This window comes from Ammodytes marinus, assembly GCF_949987685.1.
Source record: "Ammodytes marinus genome assembly, chromosome: 11".
NCBI classification, from domain to species: Eukaryota; Metazoa; Chordata; class Actinopteri; order Uranoscopiformes; family Ammodytidae; genus Ammodytes; species Ammodytes marinus.
The window spans coordinates 23130508-23155282 of record NC_137215.1 but is presented as its reverse complement, the minus strand read 5'-3'; the positions used below and the strand labels follow the sequence as shown (position 1 = coordinate 23155282).

Here is a 24775-nt window from a genome sequence, read left to right as displayed (position 1 = left end):
ATACGTTATCAGATACTGTACTCAAATGTTCACTTAGACTTTATAGGAGGGTAAATGCTGCATCGAGGGAGCGCGTGTGGATCATTATGCAATATAAGAGGCCAAGCGGTCGGCATGAGAACATTGTATCTGGGATATAGTTTCCATATGACAGACCATAAGTATCCTGAGACATTGGCACAACGAGGATCAATAAAGGCAAGGGAATGTGGTGGTATGGTCCTGATATATGTGGAGCCATAGTGCTATATCTGCTGGGCTCCTTCTGTGCAATAAGAAGTTTAAAGCACTCTGAAATATAAGCACAATATGCATCACCTCCACAGTGTGGACATTCTGAAATTTGACCCTTTTAACCTTTTCTCAACAGCTACTTTTGATGTTTAAGTTTTTCTTGGAGCTCACCATGCTGCTGCAGTTACTGTAATCACTCAGAATGAGTCAGCTAAATGCTTAAATACAATGCTTTATCGTTGCATGCAAATAGACAAAAGATATCTTTAGACCTCCGTGATGAGTCTGTATCGATTCCATTTTCATCTCATAAAGATGCAGCAATGCGTTTCCATTGCTGGCACAGTTGTTTTGGAAAGCAATTATGGACTTGAGAGTCCTGTTCAAGAAAGCAGGATGTACCCACGGGGATTCAGACAACAACTTCTGTTCATAAAGACAATTACCGAAACCACTGCGCCATATCACGCAATGCTGTTATGGCTTCTGAGGAGTGTGTAATATGATTTCCCTCTGAAAGAAGAGCACCATGCTGTTTCATTTCATTAAGTAGATGGTCATTTTATGATCTACACACCTGACCTGATGCTGCGGGCACAATGATCTTCAATACTGTGTCATGTTTACATTCTGCAAAAATATCCATAAATCAATGAGATTGTCAACCATGCGGAAATATCATCAACCCTGGAGTAAAAATAACCCTGTTTCATAAGGGAAGGAGCTGTGTGTGTTAAATATGTAAAATGGAGGGTGGTGGGGAGGGGAGGGGTCGTCGTAACTCTCTGATGAATTGGATTTGTGTAATTTCCCTGATTTTCTAATACAATGAGTGCGAGAGGTGTCGGTCCCATTAATGACACTCCTTTGTGCACCGGGCATCTTGACCCCTATTAAAGTACTGTCTCTCGGACAGCAGATGGTACCGGCACACGCGCACACACTGAAAAGGAAGGAGTGGCCATGGCAACGGGCTCATAATGGCTGGCCTGGTGTGTAGTGGAATCACTCTGGCTAATTTGTTAAGTACCACCTCAGTATATTTGATTTAATCAGTCTATTCAGTGCACAAAACAAGTGGCATCATATAAATCCTCAGCTGCCCACACTGACAGTGGATCAGACATCTTCCCTAGAAAGATGCTGCTGGTTCAGTTTCATGGGTTTCAGGGATGACAATGTTCTTGTACTTTCTTTGCTTTGTGTTTCTGAACTGCTGTATTTTTTCAGATGGTTTGGGACAACAGCATCAGTCCAAGTCATTTAAATGTACCTGCACTGAAGACTTAACTAAACTGATCAAGCCAAGCCAAGCCTAAACTCCCACAGATGTTATAATAATCTTTATACCCTTCCGATGAATAGGGAGTCTTGACAATGGAACAATAATAAAATGGCAGTAAGGAAAAAGAGAGCGATGATAGTTCTGGTTTATATTTTGAGGAAGAATTTCTTCCTGTACAGCAGGTAAGCGATGAGCACCCACAGCGATGTTCCCCACAGGCCTTGGAAGAGCAGCTCCCAGTGGTTCTCCTGTGAGCTCGTCTCCCAGCTGAACGGGAAGTAGAAGCCCAGGAGGGAGTGGCCGACGTATACAAAGATGGAGTTCATCCCTGAGGAGGAGACCAGAACAGACAACACACAAGTTGGTATTCAATTGGAATCCTCCGTCTTAAAGGGAACATTTCAGCATTTTTCAACCCGGGTTTCACCCCTCATCAGCCATGCGCCTCGCCACCTCCACCGTATAGGTTGGGAAAACCAGAATTCAGACAAAACAAGTATATTGGGGAAAGCTGCATGAACCTCTTTAAGCTTACATTTGAATAATTTCCCATCAGTTTTAAGTGTTTAGTTCTTGGCCCAGGAGCAGATCTCTAAGCAGTTACCTTAAATACTGGTCAGATATTTTAAAAGAATAATGTAAAACTGTAGTCTGGAATGAAATAACTAATATGAACATTCCTGTTTTCCAAATTACTGCAATAGAAGTTGCAAAATTAGCTCAAAGCATTGTCAAAATGGCTTCAATTATTAGATTGTGGTTTAAAAAAAACAAAAAAAAACAGCATGAACTCATTTTTGGACACACCGTGTAAGCGGAAACAATTGTATCATCTAGTTGACATGGCAAACTTGTTAGCAAACAGTTGCCATATAAACATCCAGCAGATAAGGAGCAACATTAGCCTCCATTTGGAGTCTTGTTTCTCGCCTCCTGGCAAATGTGAGTTCAATATTTGCACTCCAAACTCCTGGGGGAGATATCTGGCTCTTAAGCTGCGAAAATGCTCCGTTATTTTCACCAGCTAGTTGTAAACTTTGTCTGTGTGATGCTGAACCGGCAGAGTATATATTCATTCCAACAACAGCTGCCTGTATATTGTATACCATTGATGAGAGGAGGCGAGACTGAACAGTGAAGCAGTGAAGTTGCTTGCCACAAAACTAAAACAATGAGCTGAAAGGTAATTAAACAAAATGTTCAATAGAGCCGATGAGATTAAAGTAAAGTTATAAATCTGTCTGCAGTTCATCCTTAGTCTTGATCTATTGTTTACATAAAAACATTCATTATGACGATCTTAAGATATTAAAGGCATTTTTCAACGTGTTGAAAGTGCCAATCATGTGTCAGTGGTGTTTTTGAGGTTTTTATTATAACCATGGCACTTGTACACGGTGTAATACATTAAGCATTGTGATTTATGAATAGACAGTACCTGGGTATATGAACGGCTGTCCGCCCCACCAGCCCTTCACATCAGTGACAAAGTACATGCCTCCCAGCAGCAGGAAGGAGAAACAGCCCATACACATCACGAAAGACAACGACCTGGAGACAGACCAGAAGCAACACTTTACAACAACAGCAACATTTTACTCCTTCTGGCATTTGGGGCAACACTGAAAATGTTAGTAGTACGGTGTGAACAAGGGCATAAAAACACAGTTTATCAATCCTGTGCTGCAGATAAATAACACCCAGGGGCCTCCAAGGCGATCCAGCAGGCTGAGGGACAGTTTGCTGGACTGGTCCAAAGCATCATCAGTGGATCCTTGGCACGTGCCCAGTGGAGCCGTGCCAGCCATCCATGTCCCTGTCTGCTCCTAAGTGCAAGAATGTTTGATGTAATATCATCTGATGTAAAATGGCTGCCTCCCGGAGCCTCCCCTCTGTAAGCTTTTTTCTTTTTTTTATCTCTTGAAGTGGGGCCAAAAAGGACTCTTGGCTCGGAGTTAATTACCTCTAGACATCTAGGCAGGGACTCGTACTCAAGAGCTCAATAACCTGCGCATGATGAACTGCCTATAAAAGCCGGGCAGGTAATGGCGAGGGATGAGCGCAGCGTTAGTGGGGGGGCCCCTGTGGAACATCACTAAGAATTTGCTTACACATCAGATGAAGATGAAATGGTATTCTTCCTGCTGGCAACATTAAAATGATTCACATCATATTAAGGGGAAGTGGAACAAATGCACAGGTCGTAAAGTAATCTTAAGTCTGAGGTATAGTAATTGTGCTGTATTTCATGCTAAATCTTTGCAAACAATTGTCAAAATGCAGTGCCTTGTTTTGTTTATTTCAAAAGGGAATTTGATAGTTTGGGAGCAGCTAGACTACACTGTGGTAACATATACAGTAGATGCTTCTCCCAGAGCCTGATCCCATTCCATCACTCGGAGCTGGTAAAATGTGAAGTGAGTGCTTCTCGGGTGGGGAGGATAAAGCATTCCTTTATTTTGTGGGCCGTGAGGAAGAGTGATCATGTTGGCAGGATGTATATCCGCGCCACCTCACACTCCTGATAACCGGTGGTGATTATTTACAGCCATAGCTATCGTTAGAGGTAAGTAAACGTGTGTTTTCGCAGCCTTGATTTGTGCCAGTTGAATACCCATCCTTTCTTTTGTGAGGAAAAGTGGCTGGATTTAGAGGGTCAGGAAGCACTTACCAAAGGTTTTTATTGACAGGTATAAATCCTCCGTCTCGCGTGCACTTAGAAAGGATGGCTGCAGAGATTCCCTGAGGGTGGAAATGAAACAGATTTCAAATCGATGCAGGGCGATAAAGCAAGCTGTGTGTTGGGCTGCTATAATGCTAAAATGTGAGGCAACAGAATCAAGGGAGTCCAGTGGATTAAATGATTATCAGAGAAAGTCACATGAACAAGGTCCATCCAGTCAAAATCACACACAATATTGGACCGTCAGCACAGCAAACCTGATCGTCCACATTAGACAACTATAATAAAGACAGCCATAAACACTCACACTAAGCCAAGTTTACTCCTCAGCCTTATTTACCACCATACAGAGGAAACTGTACGATCTGATGAACTCTACATCAATAAACACTGTTTTAATGATCTCATCTATTTACCTTTACATATGATTTAGATACTCAGGGATAGATTTTGTACTGCACAAAGAAACCCAGGGCAGTGCATCAGAATCCAGTCATGCTTGTTAGGTGGATATCCATCATGTGTATAGATGACAGAATCGATGGTGTGGAAATAGCCTAGCCGGGGCTGGATTGAGTCTCCAGGCTATCCAGGCAGCAGGATGTGGGACGGGGCTGGTATGTGGGGCAATCGCTCAATTTCAATCTCTCACTTCTGGAGCCTGATCGTTGGACTTTTAATTAACAGGGGCTGTTGTTTATTAGGAGGAAGATGCAAAGGGCCGCCCCCCCCCCCCCCCCGAATATCAATTCCGCCAGCAAACATCACAGGACAGTGAACTGTGGTGGTGTAAAACCTGGCTTAGCGTTTTGCTGTATCAACACACTTTTCTGGTTCTTTGCGAATCTCCTGTGCATGATATCAATCCCGTGGTTGGGTGCCTGCAGAAATGAGCTCCCTCCCTCACTTGAGGAGACCTGCTAATGTCAAGAGCACATGTCTGAGAGAGGAGGCGTTTGGTCTCTGCCTCCTGCCTTCCTTCTGAGGTGAAACCGTATTAGAAAAGTCAATATCAAGAGCAGGACAATCACTAAAAGTCATTTTGCTTTCTTTGTTGGCGAAAACACTTTGCGGGGACCAAAGATAGATTTAGTTCCCGAGATCCAGAGCATACAGTACATAAGCAGAGCACGTGGGACTGTTATATGCTGCATTCAAGCTTCACAAATGGTCCGTATCTGTTCCCAGAATCAATAAAAAAAAGGGCAAGCTCTCTCGGTCAACCATCGCATCGTGAGAAAATCAATTTTATTTGTTATTCTCTATTTTCAGTTAAACAGACAGTGACTTTATTGACTCATCCCTAAACACTGTACAATCCCAAATGTAACGTCTCCAAAGTCATGATCTTGGGCAGCATCCACATTGTCTATGCAGCATTGAACGGTGAACCACAAGCTACAGTGGGAAAACAGAGAAAGCCTAATGTTTATTTATTTGGCCGGGTGTTACTTTATCACCCTTTGCCTCTGGGAGAAGCCAAATGGATCTAATTTATTTCACCCCCCTCCGGTCACTCGCTCCACAATGATAGACAATAAGATTCAACACCCAGAGACGTAATGGGCAGATTTGTCATTTAAGAATTGAGGTTAACGACATTAAATTCCCACAACAGCATTTCAATTGATTCTTCTCACTTATATAAGCAGGATTTTTCCTGTTTCACAAACACAAAAGACCCATTCCTGAGACCTCTGGACTTCTGGATTTAATAGATTGGACCTACTTCAATGCTATTGGTTTATAATACTGTTGTTCTAGAGTTCAACTAAACTTCTGTGTTTTTTTAATGCCATTTTTTAGCCATGTTAACGGAATGGCTCTGGCCAGACCAGTGTTGGTTTGTCTGTCAATCACTTTGGTCCAGACTGCAATATCTACAACCTCTGTGTTTTCTCCAGTAACACCAGCTGGTTAACATTTTGGTCATTTAGTGAAAAGTCTTGGCAGCTATCGGATTGATTGAAACAAAATTTGGTACAGACAATCATGGGTCACAGATTTAATAATCTTAAAGACTTCTTATTTTAAATGTTTTGACATTGTAAAATTGCACTCTTTCCAACCTTACTGTCAATGCTGAACTGCAAATGTCCTCTGGATAAATTCAATCTTATCTTGTCCTCTAGTGCCACCACGGTATCAAATCTGTTGGATGGATTGCCAAAGCATTTTGTCCCTTTAGTATCACTTCTGGGATCCCTTGACTTTCGTTCTAACAGGATAATCAGGTCAATATTTTCATTTGTCCAATACTTTGGTGTGTGATATCTATCTGCAAAACTAAGTACATTCCCTCATCCTCAGCTATATTTTTGTATTCAGTGCTTTTTAGCAAACGTTAGTATACTAAAATACAATAAAAGTATAATGGTGAACAGAGTATACATACTTTAAATCAAATTCAATTACATTCAATTAACAAGTTAACGTGTGAGCATGTCAGCATTTAGCTCAAGGCACCACTGTGCCTAATTGCAGTGTCACAGAGCTGCTAACGTGGGTGTAGACTCTAAAGGCTTGCTCTCTAACCTACATGTTTAAGTTACTGGCTGTATTTTTTTCTTCTTTTTTTGTTATTATTAAAAAGAATGTCCTAGAAGAAGAAGTATAACTAATGTGGGCCTGAACAAGCCATTGAGATATTGCATATGATATTGGCATACACAAACAAACTCAATGCTACAAACCCACTTGACAGATGTACTGATAAGACAAAGTTGACTATTTAACTAACAGGCTCTGTTCCTGTTTCTGTGTGTTGTTTTTCCCTGGCCCCTTCTTTTCATCCTGCACAGTTTGATTTCAAAGGCTAAGTGATGCAGCCAGCTCCATGGGCTCCATCATCGCTCCAGGTCACAGGACTGCCGGTTCAGCGTGTCTGCCTCCACAGCATGCAGACTCCCACTAACCCCGTTTAGCAAATCAGCTACATCTCTGCAGCATCTCACTGTATCGGTACATTTAAAAAATGTTTAAAACAGTGGCCAAGCACAGGTCTCAGCAAAACCTGGTCTTTCTACATGGATATCTGTCAATCTCGTTAGAGTCGACTTATACAGCCTTCTTTCACAGGTTTTAGAAATGCAAAACGGGCCATATCGTATAACACTATGCTTTTCCCTGTGGGACACATTCCCCCTCTAAATGAAATGAGGGCCAGCCTGTCCCTTTTTCACGTTTTTTAAGACCACCCAGAATAAGCACAGAATACAAAACAAATAATATGACCTCAAATGCTATCTGTGCAGATACACATGGACATTTATATTTTTAGACTGGGTTTGAGTTGACTTTCTTTATTTCTTTGATTTCACTTTATCCATACTGTCATGCGATTGGTCGATAAATGTTGGTTAAGATTAAGGGTGCAGGTATATGCATTGATGGTGCACCTCATGTGATGCCACTGGTCGCAGTAGACTGTAAGTAATGTGCACAATTCTTCTGATCTTAAACCACATGTGAGGCGCACGGTCAATGAGAGACAGTGTTGCATCCCCCTGAGGCCGCTGGATATACCCATGTCTGCCCAGAAACACAGGCACACATGGATGTTGTTTAATTGTACTGAGATCACACACATGTCCTCTACTAAGTCCTTCTAATGAATGGCTTCAGTGGCTATGACTAATACCCGAGTGGCTGGAAAACACGTTGCAGAGTTTCCCTACAAGGCAAAGTAAAAACCATAAAAGTGCCCAGCTCTGCGTGAGTCATCGATGTTCTAAGTGATTTGTTGCCGTGGTTTTAAATTATCAACTGACTTTAATACTTATTTACTTTGCCAGCTGTGTGTTTCAAACCCCATACATGACGTAACGTACCAGGATGACGGCCCACACCAGGAATCGACAGAGGATCTGGACGTTCCTATTCTTGTAGAAAATGATGATTTTCCCAGCCTGTGGAGAAGGGAGGCAGAGATAAGCGCAGTCCCCACAACTCAGTCAATCATGCATTTAATGAGAAATCCCATGTAAACAACCGGTGTGTGCATGCATTTGTCCTTGGGTAACCAAATAGGCCTGGGATGCGGGTGTCAATGCCGTGCCCCTGACGTGGCGGACACATTTCTCCTATCCTGTTGAGCCAGATGTGGGCTGTAAGTCATCGGCACCATCTGATTAATTTGGTGATGATGAATATGTTTCAGCCGAGGACATTAGCATGGGCCAACACAGAGGACGGCAGCAGACACCTGGCGTGTCGTCTAAGACTCGCTGACTGAACGGCTCAGCACTAACCGCCCACCGGGAATTGAGCAATGTGGCTGTTTTTGCAATGGCAACTTCCCACAACACAAATGGTTATAAGTGACAGTGTTGCCATCAGAGACTCAGGTCTAAAGACCAAAAGCTCTCTCCTTTCTCTCTGACGACATGTTGTCAATAAAGCAGGGCAGCTGTGCACTCACAATGAGGCGGGAAAGAGTCTTTCACACAATATTTACTCAAATACAGAGTTAAACTGTTGTCAGACTTTCAAATATATATATTTTAATTAACATTGTAGAACATTACCAATCCTTTCAGTAAAGCAGCTCTAGTGTAGATATTTAAAATTCCCTTGTTTAAGCAGAAATGTGAATGTTTAAAAATGGGTTACACTTAGATACATGTGGATTTCTGTCTCAAAACAACTTTTTGAATCTTTTAAATCTGTTTTCTGCATTTGATCAGTAACCTTCAACAAGTTTGGTGCTGCTGCTCTCAGCCAATCAGGGGGCAGCCAGTATTGTGAGGATGGACAGTAGTACACCCAATTCACAGGAAAACATACAGAACTTTCTCATTATACTATTAGCTAAGATTTGAAACCTGCAGAGGTTGTTAAATGTCCAATGTATGCTGCCATTCAAGTTCAACAAAATGTGAATGTGAATTTAATGTATTCACTGAATCGAAGTGAATGATGTTGTTTGTAAATGTTTTTCGGGAAAGACAGATTACTCTGTCATTTTAAAAAATGTATTTGAGCTTATCAGAAAAACTAATTAAATAGTTGCTGCTGTTTAATTAAGCATCATAATTATCTAATAAATAACTTTTTAACTAAGCTAAATTATATTTTCATTTTCTGCATCAAAAAGAACAATAGTCCTATTCCAAGTGATAGGATACTAAATAATGACAGCAGAATAATACAACTTTTAAAAAGAAATCTTTGATAATTATTACAAAAACTCTTGTAGGATTGATATAGAATAGAAGAAAGAATCTTTCTTACCTGCATGCCCATGAATCCCATGACAATGGAGTTGATTGTACCGAGAACCCCCTCTGGGTCAAAGGGCTGAGTGGAGTCATACAATTCCTGGAAAAAAGCAACATGAAAGGGACCAGCAAGGTTGTTATAATGGTTTTAACTCTAAACTAAGTGTTATAATGGATGAAATAATCAGAAAAGCTCTTACTTTGCATGTGGGGTATCTGTACATATTATCACCAAACATCCATCTATCAATGTATCCTGCTGCGCCTCCAGTGCAGTTTGGGTAAAGACCATAATCACCGATTCCACCAGCTCCCAAATACCCTCTGACAACAAACAATATGGTATAAACAGTGAAAAAATATAATAAAGGATAAAAAATATTGAGTGAAAATGAATTTATGGAACATAAGACAGATCTAGCAAAGAGGTTTGACTGCAAAGATCAACTCCTGTTTTAAAGATTTGTATGAGATATGTGTGTTCACCAAATATCCTCAAATTCCACCAAAGAAAATAACAAAAACAGAAACAATTACATGTTGGAAAAACACAAGGATGTGGGGAAAAGTGCTCCCATTCGAACTTGCAGTATTCTAACACACACACACACACACACACACACACACACACACACACACACACACACACACACACACACACACACACACACACACACACACACACACACACACACACACACACACACACACACACACACACACACACACACACACAAGGTAGCACTGAGCAGAAGACACAGAGCGAGGAAGATGGATCCTCTGCCTCCGCCGCTCTTATTGCACATGACAGACTGAGATTGGCTAATTATGCCCTCTAAAGCATCCACCACAGGCCCATAAATCACAGCAGTTCATATCACCAGCAACACAAGGTGCACACACACTAACACCTCTGCTGCAGCGCAACAGCCCTGACTGGAGATTATCTCAGCATGGCGCGCGCGAGAGAGAGAGAGAGAGAGAGAGAGAGAGAGAGAGAGAGAGAGAGAGAGAGAGAGAGAGAGAGAGAGGAAGGTGAGATTTACACTTGAAGAATATGTGAACAGTGGATAAGTGAGTAGATTGGACTCTGTCAGTGAGACGACAGTGGGAGCTTTGCTTGGACTCACGTGGGGCAGTTGGGCACAGGCATGAGCAAAGTGAGGCCGAGCCACAGAGTCTCCAGCAGGACCATGATCAGCCACTGGGGCCAATAGAGGACCACATCCTGAACGGGGTTCCACCAGTGATACTGCAGCATCCAGTGCAAAAATCATGTTATCGAGAAACAGTCGCACAGAACAAAACTGCTTATCTTATTGACACTTTGAATCTTAAGTCAATTTTGGTGTGTCTTTCAAAAATAAAACAACAACTGAATGTCACAAATGGACCCGGGGTAAATAGCTTTTTATTTTATTTTAAATGTGCTGTTTCAGGTTTATCCCCTGGTGTGTAATGACAGACTGAAGTGAAGTTGACAGGGCGGCTCACCGTTTTCAGTGGGACTTCGCTCTGGTTCCAGAAAGTCTGCAGGAGAGACACAGCAAAGTAGGTGAAGCCCAGACGCTGCAGCACCCCAGGGATCCTCAGCCAGGACCAGGACACTGGAACAGAGTCAACAACATTAACCCTTGTGTGTCTTAAAGCTATAGTGCGTAACTTATGTCATCTTCATGAGGGATTCTCCAGTAATTACAACAACATTGTCGGCGCATCTAAATTAGGTAAGCCTACGGTTATCTTGCATGGATCTTATTCCTTCTGCTGTACGACCAGGTTTTTTCTTGACAGTAAAAACAACAACTGAAACATTTATTTGCCGATTCTCAGGATTTTTCTGAGCTCCGGCGCCAATGTAAGGGAGCACACCAGTTTGTAAACGCTGCCATACTTAGAAAATACAGAGAGAGCTTTGTGGAACTTAATGAACTTTGTGTCAACTCATATGGCAATGGCTTGAATTGAACCGACATTCATTTATATGAAAAAGTAACACTCTATAGCTTTAACACCCAGTGATGTATATATGAACTTACAACTCTGGTACAAGTACAGATATAACTCAGATGTCTAGCGCTGTCTCTGCTGATTTGCCCAATTAATAAATCAGGAAACAATGGACATCTTCTCCATCGTTCCACTAGCTCTGCTTCCTGGAGGAGGATGACAGACAGCATGTCAGATGGGGAAATGGTGTCAGCCTTCAGGATACAGACATGTCAAGAAGCTAATCAAAGATTCCCAGTTATCTCTCTGCTTTTGACAAATTGGGGCCGGATAGGATCGGCCTGAGGTTGAGAGACTGATGGTAATCTACACATTAGTTAATTGAAAATCTCTTTGCCGCACAAAGTGTCGTTAAAACAGTGTAATCCCAATCATTGATCCGGACAAATCAAATAAGAGGCGGAAATGTCTCCTTTCAAAAGGGAAGGAGGAAGCTCTTAGTTATGACATATTTGTTAAGTGTGCAGGTTACACCCCCGCCAAGATAATTTACTGTATCCGTCCCCACCAACAGAACTGTCACTTGAATAAAAAATCACCTTGAAGGTCACGGTTGTAAGGTGAAATGTAATTTAGTTTCACTTTCTGATCAACTGATCTGTGTTTTGTGGGTGTGTGAAATTGAGACCCTTTTGGACGCTCAATATCATTAAGGAAGGAGAAGCTCTGCTGTCTGCTTCCCATCCTTCAGCCCATCCAGTGATAGACTGGATGAAATAACCATTATTTATGGTGGAAATGTGCAGAACTGAATGAAACCATCAGAAAGTGGAGCAAATCGCAGAGCAGAAAACTCTTCAAAGTGAGGGCTTTCTTATTTGGACATCCTCTGAACGCAAGTGGATTCCAATCTGACATTCTGACTTCATCGTTATCTTTCGTCTCAGTTTTCAACATCAAAACTAAATAAACACTCAAATGGTCAGAGTGAAATTCCCGAAAACACACACTGTTACCTTAAGCAAATGAATATTTTTCTATGTCCAAACTGTCAACTTCCAAGGAGTCAGGAGAAACAGCTATGTATTTAGCTTTCCCGGCAATGTCTTTTAGAGTTCCAATCAATTCAATCCAATAGATTAAGTGCTATATCATTTTCTAAACCAACACAGTAGTGTGCCAAAGTGACAAAACGATAATAAATAATCAAAACTGGAGTTATAATGTCTAACACTGCTTAGTCAATGATTTGGGGGTCTAACTGAGCAGTGTTTATTTGAAATGACTCATAGTTTATGTCAAAGGTTAACACCTTCTTCTGCCTGGTCTGACATTGAAACGTTTTTTACATATTGAGCTGATATGACTCCATTCACTTATTAGATCAAACCCCGGGACTGGACTGCCGAGGACGTCCTTGGAGACAGAGGGCAAAGCAGCATTTCATGGTGAAAAGTCAGTGTGCTGCTATGATCATCATCAGCAGCCTCTCCAGCAGCTGTGTGTGGCTGAAGGGTGTAACACTATCTGTTTGTAATTGTCCATTACCACCGCGGTTGTTTTTTTGGCTCAATCTGCCTCAGTTAAACGTCCCCTGGTGCTGGATTCTGAGACTGCACACACAATAACAATATTTTTGTTAACCCAGTTACACAGACATCCACCCAGGAAAGTCCATTAGCAGGGGGTTTGGCTAATGTGTGGAGGGCGCCCTGTGCATCCCCCAGGTGGACCATGAAATGGGGATTTTCAGCCGACTTCCCCTCCTTTAACCCCCCAACACATGCCAACAGCTTAGGCTTTTGTGTGAAGTCTGGATCCAAACACATACAAAATGTTCGCTACCAGTTTTGAATGATGTATATTCCAAATATAAATAGTTTATTACTCTTATCGTGTATGACATTGAGGCTGCAATGATTATTTCCATCACTGAATTGACTGTGGATCATGTTTGAGATTCATGGGTTTTCTATTGGTTCACATGACATTAGAAAACTGTGAAACATGTTAAAACGCATCTGGTTTCGTCTCACCAAAAGATATTTAGTTTAAGTTTACTATAATCTTAAGAAAAGCTAAAGTAGCAATTTGGTTAAATTTGAAGGTAGAAACATCTGATGTGTTTTGCATTTTTTCTGGGAATTAATTGATTAACACAAAAGTTGCCCATTTAACTTCAGTAGACTGACTGATTAATCGATGTATCGTTTGCAGCTCTGTTTTACTGAGCTCTTTGCTGAGCTGAACACAAGAAAAGTACTGTGCGTGCAACATAATTGGACATTTCGTTAAGTCTGTTTTTTCAATAATTTCCCCAGTAAAGAACAAACATAAGGTACAGAACAAGCACACGTTGTAATTGTTCCATTAACCTACGTGGTCCGTCTCTGGGAGAGTAGTTGATGAAGCAGAAGCCGAGCATCATGAGGACAACGGTTCTCCAGGTGATTTTGCGCAGCAGCTGCAGGCGAGTGACTCCTCTCCTCTGCATGGATCTGAAAGCCAACACCACCGAAGTCCCGATAATAAACACAAACCTGCAAGAAACAACAGGCAACACGCTATCAAAATACATACATATGCACAAAACTAGGCAAGGGACTTCAAATATATGTGAGAAAGCCATCTTGTACCGAACTTACCATGGCATGACAAGATCTGCCACAAATAGACCTGCAACAAATCCAGAAACGCAAATTAATATCCACAGACACACAGATACTTTAATTAGATAACATTAGACACAGTTCATGGTTCTGGTCCCTTTTTTTAATCTATTCAATCCAAAAGGACTATAAGGTGACTTATAGAAGGAGGAGTCAGCAATTCTGGAAAAAAATTAAAATAATATTTTTCTTTTTTGTCAAAATCAGTGAATATATCAAAAAGTGATATCGACAACCAGAATCACTGATTCGAACTAAAGAGCTGCTTCTGTCATTAACTTTACATTTGAAAAGGTGTAACTGATAAATATCTACCCCGCAGCAAAGAGAAGATCAATCAAAGCAACCCTGAAATCAATACACCCTTTCAGTTGTGGCAAAGAAGCTATTAGAAAGTTTAAATTGAAACACACCCCCTAAACAATGACACAGTTTTAAAATTGGTTGCAATGATGCTTTTTGCAATTTTGGAACTTCAGCTTTGGGTAAGAGGTGCCTCGCTCGCTCCAGGGCAGCTCAAGAGTGGATGCTCCAGGAGGCGAGTGCCACTCATTGCCTGCCCCCCCTCCCATATTCCCCCATGCAGCTGCCATTTAAACACTCATCCCTCCTCCTTCTCGTCTCCTCCCTGGCTGTTAATAACAATAAAAAACTATGGATCGTGCCTTTGATTTGGCTCCTGTCTGAGGAAATGGCGTCCTGTGTGTTTGGTTTGAGGTAACATTTATCATAATTACTGACAACAGGTCAGAGAATGCCGCAGACTTGATGAGGAGAGAGCTGCCATTGAATGATTGCCTCGAGTTCACACATTCATTTCATATCTGAAAGGAGGCATGCATTAATATTACACCTATCTGCTCCTTCCATGACCGCTGTGAGCTCTTGGTCCTTTCAGCTAGTAAATATACTTGAACGCCACAAGTGGTAACACAATTGAAGAGAGTTGTCAAATCACCACACAAGCTGTTATTTTTGGTTTATTTTGTAATTGTGTTCACGTCATATGCTTTACTTTACCATTCCACGGTGCATGTAGAAAGAACCAGTAGCCTCCTCCACCGTAGTTCACAAAAACCATCAATGTCAGGGAAAACCTACAAAGAAGAATACAATAAGAACTGTAGTACTCACTAAATGTGTTCACCTTCTAGTAAATAATGGAAATATTGGTGAGATCGCTCCAGGATTCTAAATACATGAGGTACGGAATAAAACTTTCATATTTGACTGTTCTCTTAAAATCCAGCTAATACATCTGATACAATATTAACTTTTGAGTTAGAGTTAAAGAGGCCCGAGTGGAGCGGCTCTTTATTCTGTCACACTCCAAATGCAAGGTAATGCAATCTAAGCATTATGAATCACTCAGGAAATGAACACTTGTCCTCTGGATCTCCTCAAGCAGGAGTGCTGACTAAAGACTTTGTGTCTAATATATGATACACTTTATACTTTAGCACTGGCCAAGGCTGCTGAAGTGAAAACACGGCACACGTGATGGAGTGCTCCACTGAATCAGGCATCGGAGGGGAGAAAAAAAAAAGGTGTTTGCGTTGCATGTCAGAAAAAGGGGGTGGGGGCCATTATTACACAACACAAATCTACAGGGGAGGGGATGTAAACGCGGCATGGTCAAGCGGCTACAGAGCTATGCTCCAAGGCAGATGTAACACTTCCGCCATCCTGAATACTTGAATTTATGCTTTTCTATTCATTGGTTATTTAAATCAAAGAGAAAAATATATTTAATCAGGGGGTCTTTAAGTGCCATAACAAGATTAGGACAACCTCAAAGAACAAGACTGCCTAAGATAAGGTGCAGTGTATCTACCTCTGCCTCCTCTTGTTTTTCTGCCTAGATTCAATTAAGAGGTGAACCAAAGCCATTACTGCTCTTTTAGCCCCCAACCTGCTGATACAAGATTCTAATCGGCCGCTATCATCTCAAAAGGGCTATTAAAGTAGAGTAAACCCTGCTGCATGTGTGCATGTAGCCTTTCACACACACACACGCACACAAACACACACTCACACACGCACACACACACACACACAGGTTCTCGTTTAAATTTTGACGAACATATCCATTAGTCGCCATAGTGACAAAGACAGGAGTTAAATCACTAGCCAGATGAGACCTAGTGGAAAATGCTGCAATATCACTGCTTATTAGCCACCTCTTTAATCTGAGCACTCCGGGTGTCTGATTGCTAGTGAAAGGGTCCATTTTGGGCAGATTACTTTAGAAACGCCACACACACACACACACACACACACACACACACACACCACACACACACACACACACACACACACACACACACACACACACACACACACACACACACACACACACACACACACACACACACACACACACACACACACACACACACACACACACACACACACGTGACACTAGTGGCTGCTCATTAGGATTAGGCCTAACAGAAACGTCAAGTGCTTAATTAATATGATGTGTAATGAGATCAGTTGCACCGAAGTCAGCACACCATGTTGTCCGCAGGTTGAAGCGCCACAGGCTTGATTCTGGCTCCCTAATCAGTTTAAAGTTGTAAATATCCCCGTGAAGCCCTCCGCTGATCATTTGTCACCTCAGTAAAAGACTTAATTCATGTCTGGGAATCAGTATGCATGATTTATGGCTAACAGATTACAGATAGACGTGTCTTTCTTGCCGCATTGACAACTAGTTATGACTTACTGATGGACGCTTATAGGCTTCTTTGATTTGAATTGCATTATCAATTAGAGTGCAAGCTTAGTATATATGCCCGTTGCAAATGGATAGTTACACTCCATCACTGCAGAGTATTGAGTTACCTACTGTGCTGTGGCCGTATCAAGCCTACGGACACCCGATGTAGACATAATAAATTACTACTTGAGTGTAAATGCCAAGGTTCTGTTTTTTTTTTTTTTTTTTTTTGGTGGCTAAACTTCAGAGACACATCTGTAACTCAATCAGAGGAAAACTTGGAGCTTAGTCAAAATAAGGCACAGAATGAGTCAGCCACCTGGCGTTAAATGGGACTGACAATCCGTTGTTTTGCTGTTCTCTGCTTGTTCCCACTGTTGTACGGCTCTGCTAAGCACTGACGGTGCGATTTTCAACTGTGACTAAAAAGGCGACAGGCTTTTAGCAGCAAGGCGCAAGATTAAAATCCAAATCCTTTTAGAAAAATTAACGCGCGACTGCGGGCCGACTGTTCTCTGTATATCATGTCAGTGCAGCCCTGAGCAATGATCAGAAAAAGCCTTTGAGCTCAGAAGAAAAGCCTTTTGCCTTCAGATATGTCTCAGCATTTATGGCAGATGACTGATGCGTCTGTTCTCTGTAGAAAGTTGTTACTTATCCGGGTTATGGATCATAAGTCACAGGGCTGAGGAGGCACACACAACGTTAATCATGGGCGCCGAGTCACAGTTTGATTAAGTGCGTTGTCAGGTATGAGAATTTCCAGTATTACCAATCGGAACATCAATACGTGACAAGTATCTGTAACCCCAGGGCCACATTTCAGCTAATAAGATTGAACAGGACGATGACAGGATATATTTCAGGAGGAAATTTGACATAGAAATGTATCCTTTCCTTGAACTTTTGCAAAAAAAAATTCTGGAGCAAATGTACTCAAACAAAAATTTTCTCCAATTCAACTCGTTTAAACTGTGTGGTGTTTTTAAATTCAGCACATATGCACAGAGGCTTCAGATGGCTTTTCATCTGGCCACAGATGGAGAAGATGCCAATCGTCTGATGGATGCTGCCTCTGCGACGCTGGATTTCCTCTCGCTCTCCATTTTGGCAGGAGATCTATGGCCGTGTGGATGTGTGCTGATATGTTGACGGTATTATTACATCAATTATTTGGCTAGGGGGAGGTCAAAGCCACACCAGCATCCTGTTTCCAAAGAGGCGTGCTTTGTGTCTACCCCCAGGCCACAATTAAGGCTAGCAGGGAGCCCAGATTCAATCACATGCATCACTCCTGTCCAACAGAAACACACTGTTCCAAACCCCGAGACGCTCTCATATCAGAAATCATGCCCCGAGCAATACCGCCTGATAACCATAGCTTGGGGGGAGCATGTGGCCAGACTGTGACCCCCTGTAATTATTCATTATGCTGGGCCTGTGGATCTTCCTCATGCCTCGGACCGCTCTGTAAAGAATTAGCATGTGAACGAGCCACATGTGTTGATGGACTGATATACAGGAGGGTTGTTAATGGCGTACATACCCTCGGAAAGTGTCCAGCGAGCGCAGACGTGAAGGTTTAGTTTTAGTGGTATTGTTCTCAGCTTCACCAGCATGTGTTCCATCCTGTAGACACAGTTAGGGGGTGGACGAAAAAATACAAAAATGCTTTCAAGTGTAAATAATACCAATGGGTCATATGAGGTTTTATGAGAAGTAGCAACATGTGAAAACTCACAAAATGTGGGTTTGTTGATTTGTTTAATTTCATCACTGCTTCTTCTCTTTGTTGTTGAATTTCAACTGTGTTTGCAAGACTATTCAACTTAACACATTAAAGCAATATTAAGTGATTTTTTTTGGCCAGTTAGCAGTCGCGGAATAACGTTTTAAACACAATATTGAAGGTTTAATCACCTCATGAAGTTGATAGGGCATATTTTTGAGAAAAACTTTGCTTACTCACACATCTTGCAGACATGGAGCATCATTAGGATTCTTTGAGTCGCGTTAATGTTCACCTGATTAGTGTGCCTCTGGCATTTTAGCTCTGTTTTGGTTTTCTGTTTAGCTGCTTAATGGTCAACTACGTATGTTCACTAGTGAGCAGATAAACTTTAAGCTGGGCAGGTAACATACAGTGTTTTTTGTTTTGTTTCGTTAGCTGTTTTGCTCAAAACGGCTCTCTACTTTGGATGCAATCAAGTTTGACAAGCTATAAGATGCAAACACTGTCTGTAGTGCTGTGGGGAACTTCAGAGTCAAGAACTAATTCTTTAGGTTCGCCTGACTTCATGTAGTTATCTGAGCCAGCGTTTAATTTTTTTTTTCATCAGAGCATCTTTAATTTAATTATTTTTCTTTTCTTTTTGGGTCTCTTATAGGAGCCATCTTAGTTGCCTCATGTTGCTTTGAATGTATGTTTAAAATTACCTTCTACTGTAGCAGTGATTCATTTTCATTAGCTCATGATAATAGTTATTTCTGAAGTGGTCACATTATTTATGTAGCCTCTGTTCTTTAACATTTACATTTATTTTAAAGAAAGCAGAGAGGCTAAACACAAAGGACACATTTAGAAATACATAAAATAGCAACCCTATCGTCTAATTGTAGCAACCACAAATATATGTAGGCTGTGGCAAACTTGTTAGATTGTAAACAACTTGAAGCTGCTCTGAGATGTAAAAGTGTTGTCAGAAATCAGAAATCAAAAATCCAAATTGCCATTCGCCACATGGGTCACAACTCCTTAAAATGATGTTGGGCATCCGCTGTGCCGTGTGCCTTTTTTCCCCTCTCCCTGTGAAGGCAGCATTGAGATGACTCTGGCCTGTTGCCCTCTCAGTTGGATTAGCCTGACTCCCTGGCCTCCGTGCAGCAGTTTAAAGAGCCAGAGCAGGAAGACACTAGCACTAATAGGTTATGATGGATCTGCATGCCATCCAGAAAGCATATGGAAGACAGAGACATCTTACTTGGAAGAATGAGAGGAGCCATTCATGCTCACCAAAAATACACAGCAGCTCTTGCCATCAAGCAAGATGATTGGACGGATACGGCGCTCTATCGCTTCCATGTAAGTCTGCTGTACAATTGGCTCTGCTAACATTTGTATCAATCATTCCATTAGTGTCTCCCAAACGGCTTGATGACTGGAGTCTCAGAGCAATTTTGGTATGCATCTCTGGCTGCGTCGTTGGCCAATGAAAATAATGCAATGTAACTGTTGGATCAAGGCAACGATGACTTCTGCTTACAAAATGAGCATAAAGTCAATCATGTGCTGCAGTGAAGAAATTTTAAAAAAAAGTTACTTCCTATAGTGCACTTCTTAATGCTTTATTTTCCTGGAACAGAAGAAGGAATTTATTTTTGCAAGACCCAAGATATAAAAAAGGTTTTCTACCATTTTTTTCTCATCACTTATTATTCATGAACAACATTGTGGCTTCAGTGCGGCATCTTCAACATATTGAGATGGTTACGATCTGAAGCAGACCACCACTTAAGCACTCATTTGATGGAAATCATTTGGTTGACTGTGTTGTCTCAATGCATCTATTTGGATATGGACCTAATGCATTCGTCAGAAGTATTGCGGGCCTTGGCAGCAAATGGTCTTAATAAAATTTGATGTACAACGCCTCCTGTAAAACGGGATGGGAAATAGTTTAAGCTGCAGGGTTCCGATGGAAGAGTAATCAGTGCAGAGTGGTATTTTCATTGCCGGTGATGTAAAAAACATATGGGTACCTGTAGATATAGGGTGCCACGACATATAGGAGAGTGAGTATGGCCAGCACGAGAGCCGCCACCAGAAGAGCTGGAAAATAAGAGAAGGACATTTTAACACATGGGCATTGTGTAATCAGACATCATAGTGTTCCTGTCTGAAAAGTCCAGGAGCTTGACACTGTACATCTCCATCACAGAAGCATCTGACTGGAGATAAAATGCCTGATTACCAGTCCAAACTGTCTGCTTTACACGCCTCTGGACTCCCTTGTGGCTCTCTGTCAGTGAACCAGTGTCAAAGGGGAACCCTCAAGTGACAAACAAGAACCTAATGGAAAACTCTTGCTCCATCCATCAACTCATCTCAATCACTCTTGGTAATCTAACCCTGCAGGCGTCCGAAGGGAGAAAAAAGGAAAAAATGTAAGGCTATACGCTGGAACGAGGATGAGAAAACAAAGACAGCGGGAAAGAGCTGCATGGCCACAGGGCGTCATAGATAGGAGCGGGGTCAAGATGAGGTTTGAGAGGGCACAAATGATGCAGCTGAGATGTCTTTTATTAACTAAATAAATAATGAAATGTACCCGGATGATCCTAGAGCGAGCATTGTTGTAAAGCTTATTGATTCATTGTTTGGGGATGAAAGCCTAAGTCCCTGTATCTGTATCACTTGGAAAAGCAAGTTTTTCCACATGACTGCTCATCCATCATCCGCAGCAGCATTGAATAATCACAGAGACGTTTTACAGCTGTACTGCTGCTGATTATAAAACTATAACGCACATGGTTCAGATACCAGTATGGTCTTCTTGCGTCAAAGCACAATGGGGCAGAATGCTCGGTGTTTGTCTTCAGTGGAAAAACAAACCAGAAAGAAGCCATTTTAACTTGAACCAAATCCACGCTTGGCCATCCACTCTGAACAAAGAGTGGTCACTTAATCGCCTCGGAGAAAGTCATAGAATCCCTGACGTACGCTCATAAAAACATGATAAAGCTTTGGCACATGAAGTGAAGTGAAACAGCAATAGATCCCTACAACAGCCTGGATCTTGCTTCATTAGTTATTGTCAGATCAAATAGAAAAATGAATGGAGGCATTTCCAAAATAACTCGATTACATTCAGTTGGTCGATATGTTTGCCAAAGTCGAACAAACCCTTAAGGGCAGTCGATATTGTGGATTGGTTTTGTGAGGAGGAAGGCCTTTAGAAGGTGACTTGTGGTTTGTGGTACAATGCGGAATACAGTACTAACATGATTAAAGGGTAGATCTGATAGCAGCTGCACAGAAACATATCCTTGAAGAATACCGCACCGGGCTATAATGACCCTGTGAAGCCCCGTGGCAGATCAATCTGAGACAATGAAGTAAACTTTGAAATTCCCTAACAGGGCAACTCTAACCTGCCTCGAGCAGTGCTGACCAGACCATTACTTAAGCTGAGCAAGTCCTATGGGGAGTTTTTATAATCACCGGTCTGTGGAGCTAATGGAAGCTCATCATACTGTGAGGGGTGCAGTCCCATTGACCATATATCTGCTTCGGATAATGGCTACTTGGCCTTAAAAGTCTGATCTACAACATAATCTGCAGTATTGTTAAGTAGAGTGTACATTATGGAGAGTGACGCTTTCAAAATCCCATTACGCCCTAATCCTTCCACACTCCCTAATGTATTACCCACAATCCTCCACGAGCGGAGCCAGGCCCTTCAGAACAAACAGAAAAGCTTTTCTTTTATCCCTTTTCAAGAAAGCATGTCTTATCTGATCAATACACATCATGTCCCGAGAGATGGAGGAGAATTACTGCTCGGTGGATGTGGACAAGCCGAGTGATTCTGCTTTGCTGACTCAATTAAGCCCAGAGCGGATCAAAGGCTTCACCTAAGTGTGGACACGGGTTCCTCTACTGTCCCATGAGTCTCGCGGCCGCCCAAGCCATCGCATTCACTCTCAGTGTTGTTGTTCACAATTATATGCGACTGATAACTGAACTCTATTATCAGCGGTGTACTTACGCAGGTATTCATTGTTTGCTTCTTTATTTACAGTGTGTTTGCAGCTGGGACTACTGGCGGCCTCCGACGTCCGGATCCAAATCGAGTAATGACCACCTTCTCCATATGTCTGACTCCAGCTGCATCAAAAGCGGTGAAAAATTGAGAAACACACATTTAAAGCACATACAACTGCAGGCTGTTTTAGTTATTATTGTCATTCTAATCTTATCCACTCTGAAATGACCTTAGAAGCACACAAGAAATTACTTTTTCGTTCACAGATGCTGTTAGTCTCTTGACCTGCCATCTCACCTTCTGGTGGCTTTGCAACACCTATGAAGCTCATGAGCACCACCTAGTGCCTCCAGACTGAAAGTGCATCCCTCTATCCCCCTCGCCGTATGCAATTTCAGGCCACCAAAACATGCATTACACACTCTTATTGATCCACTGTTGGGGATGACATACTAGCTATCACTTGGAGTGTTTTTTCAAAGGGGGAAAAGGAAATCAATAGCAGCACAGTCTGGTTAGGGACCTCAGCATTGATTAAGGAAACGCATGACCAAACCTCTTGAGAGGACAGGCAAAAGCACCATAGGCTTGTCATGTTGCAAATATCTGCCACTATATGCGTGCAGGTGACCCCCGGATGGAAAACTCTACCCCAGTGTCTTTCAGGTCTGATTTTTTATAAAGATGGCAACTGTCACCTCCAGTTAACATCTCCGCTGAGGATTCTGCGGAACGTGTAGCCTCGTAGCTTTAATGAGCCCTTTACATCAATATTGGAATGTCAGGTCTTATTAACCCCAAAAAGGCTTCTGATCGATACCCGGCGAGGTGGTTTAAGGGAGGGCATCACTCAGGATCAGAAAGCAGGTCAGGATTACTCCCCCAGCCCTGTAAATAATCTGCTAGACTGCTGATGCATTCAGGGGATGCCACCACACTATATTATGTCTGGAAACAAGAGCTATACACTCCCACAGGCAAGGGCTTACTAAGAGTAAAGAGGAGATCAGCATTTTGTCCTCTGTTGCTCGTAGCTGAAATGAAACAACTGGTTTGATAGTCTGTGCTTTTTTTAAGGATGTTGAATTCAATACCTGCAAAGAGTTGCATTCCGGGTCTCTGATTCCACTCGCACAGTCAAAGTGAATTTAGTGCTGATCACCGCAGATGCATTGTTGATGCTGGGTTCCACAGTGACCAAATGCTGGTACAAACACTGCAGGGTAAAAATAAGTGAAACATTGACGGACAGAAAACCATCAGAATGTTCTAAAGCAATGCTTGACGGGGGCCATGCTGATAAAAGGTAGAAGGATTCAAGATGTATTTGTCAGTCACACACACAAGTAAAATATGTAGTGAAGTTTGACTCACTCCTGTAACGTTGTGCTTAGAGACTACAATTACATTTTAAGAAAATGAAGGGTTTTGATGCTTGATTTTAACATGGGACTAAAAGTCAGGATATCACAGATTTTAACTATGACATTTTTCCTGTCTCAGTGAGTTCCCCAATTGAAGAAGGGTCCAAAGCCAAATCACTGGAGTGGAGTCCCCCTTTTTATTAACTGGTAAGATCGGGGTGCTTTACACTGTTGACTTGTGCATCGAGTTGAACATTTTGAAAATTGAAAAATCCATCCACTGACACTTTCATGTCTTAACAAGCAGAGAAAATCTACACGAAGAGACAAATGGAGAGACAGACTGTATCCTTGACCTTTACCTTGTCACAGTAATCTGATGTGTAGAAGACCTGAACTTCTTCTGTCAGCTGGTTATGAAATGTCAACAAAGCCTGGTCCATTCTCAGAGCAGGATCTGAATAAATCGAAAAACACCACTGATTTACAGCTGATACACAAATCATGTTGTCCATCATAAACTCAAGATAGCAGAGGTGTGTATAAGATTGCTATCATCTTCGGGGACATAACACGGACCTGCTATTGAGTACGTTCTCATACTACTGACATGCCCATTTGTTATTAATTGGATTTTAACCACACTTGTTGACAAAAACGGTTTGTAAGAAAGAAGCTGAATACAGAACAGATATTTTAGTGACATCTTGTTGGTGCAATCCTGTACCAAAAAGAGTACCATGGTAAAGACTGAACACAAGAATGATCCACATCTATCACTGATGAATCCTGGGAAACTCACTTGATTTGAAGTGTCCTCCATAGCTGCTGCTTACGAGGATCAACAGAGCTAGACTTGACTGTAGAAATGTCCTGGGCTCCAT

At 41.9% G+C, this 24775-nt stretch overlaps 1 protein-coding gene across 1 annotated transcript; it reads right to left on the bottom strand.

The window, feature by feature from the left end:
• Positions 1–1665: 1665 nt before the first annotated feature.
• On the bottom strand, positions 1666–24775 carry LOC307258037 (heparan-alpha-glucosaminide N-acetyltransferase; the record flags this gene model as incomplete). The annotated part of the gene is given in 19 exon segments (XM_080037426.1): positions 1666–1847; positions 2958–3070; positions 4191–4261; positions 8033–8110; positions 9435–9521; positions 9622–9745; positions 10552–10673; positions 10916–11028; positions 13751–13911; positions 14017–14047; positions 15061–15137; positions 18309–18391; positions 20348–20359; positions 20361–20415; positions 20522–20591; positions 22531–22649; positions 23622–23743; positions 24254–24348; positions 24694–24775. Coding segments are annotated over 19 exon segments (1797 nt in total).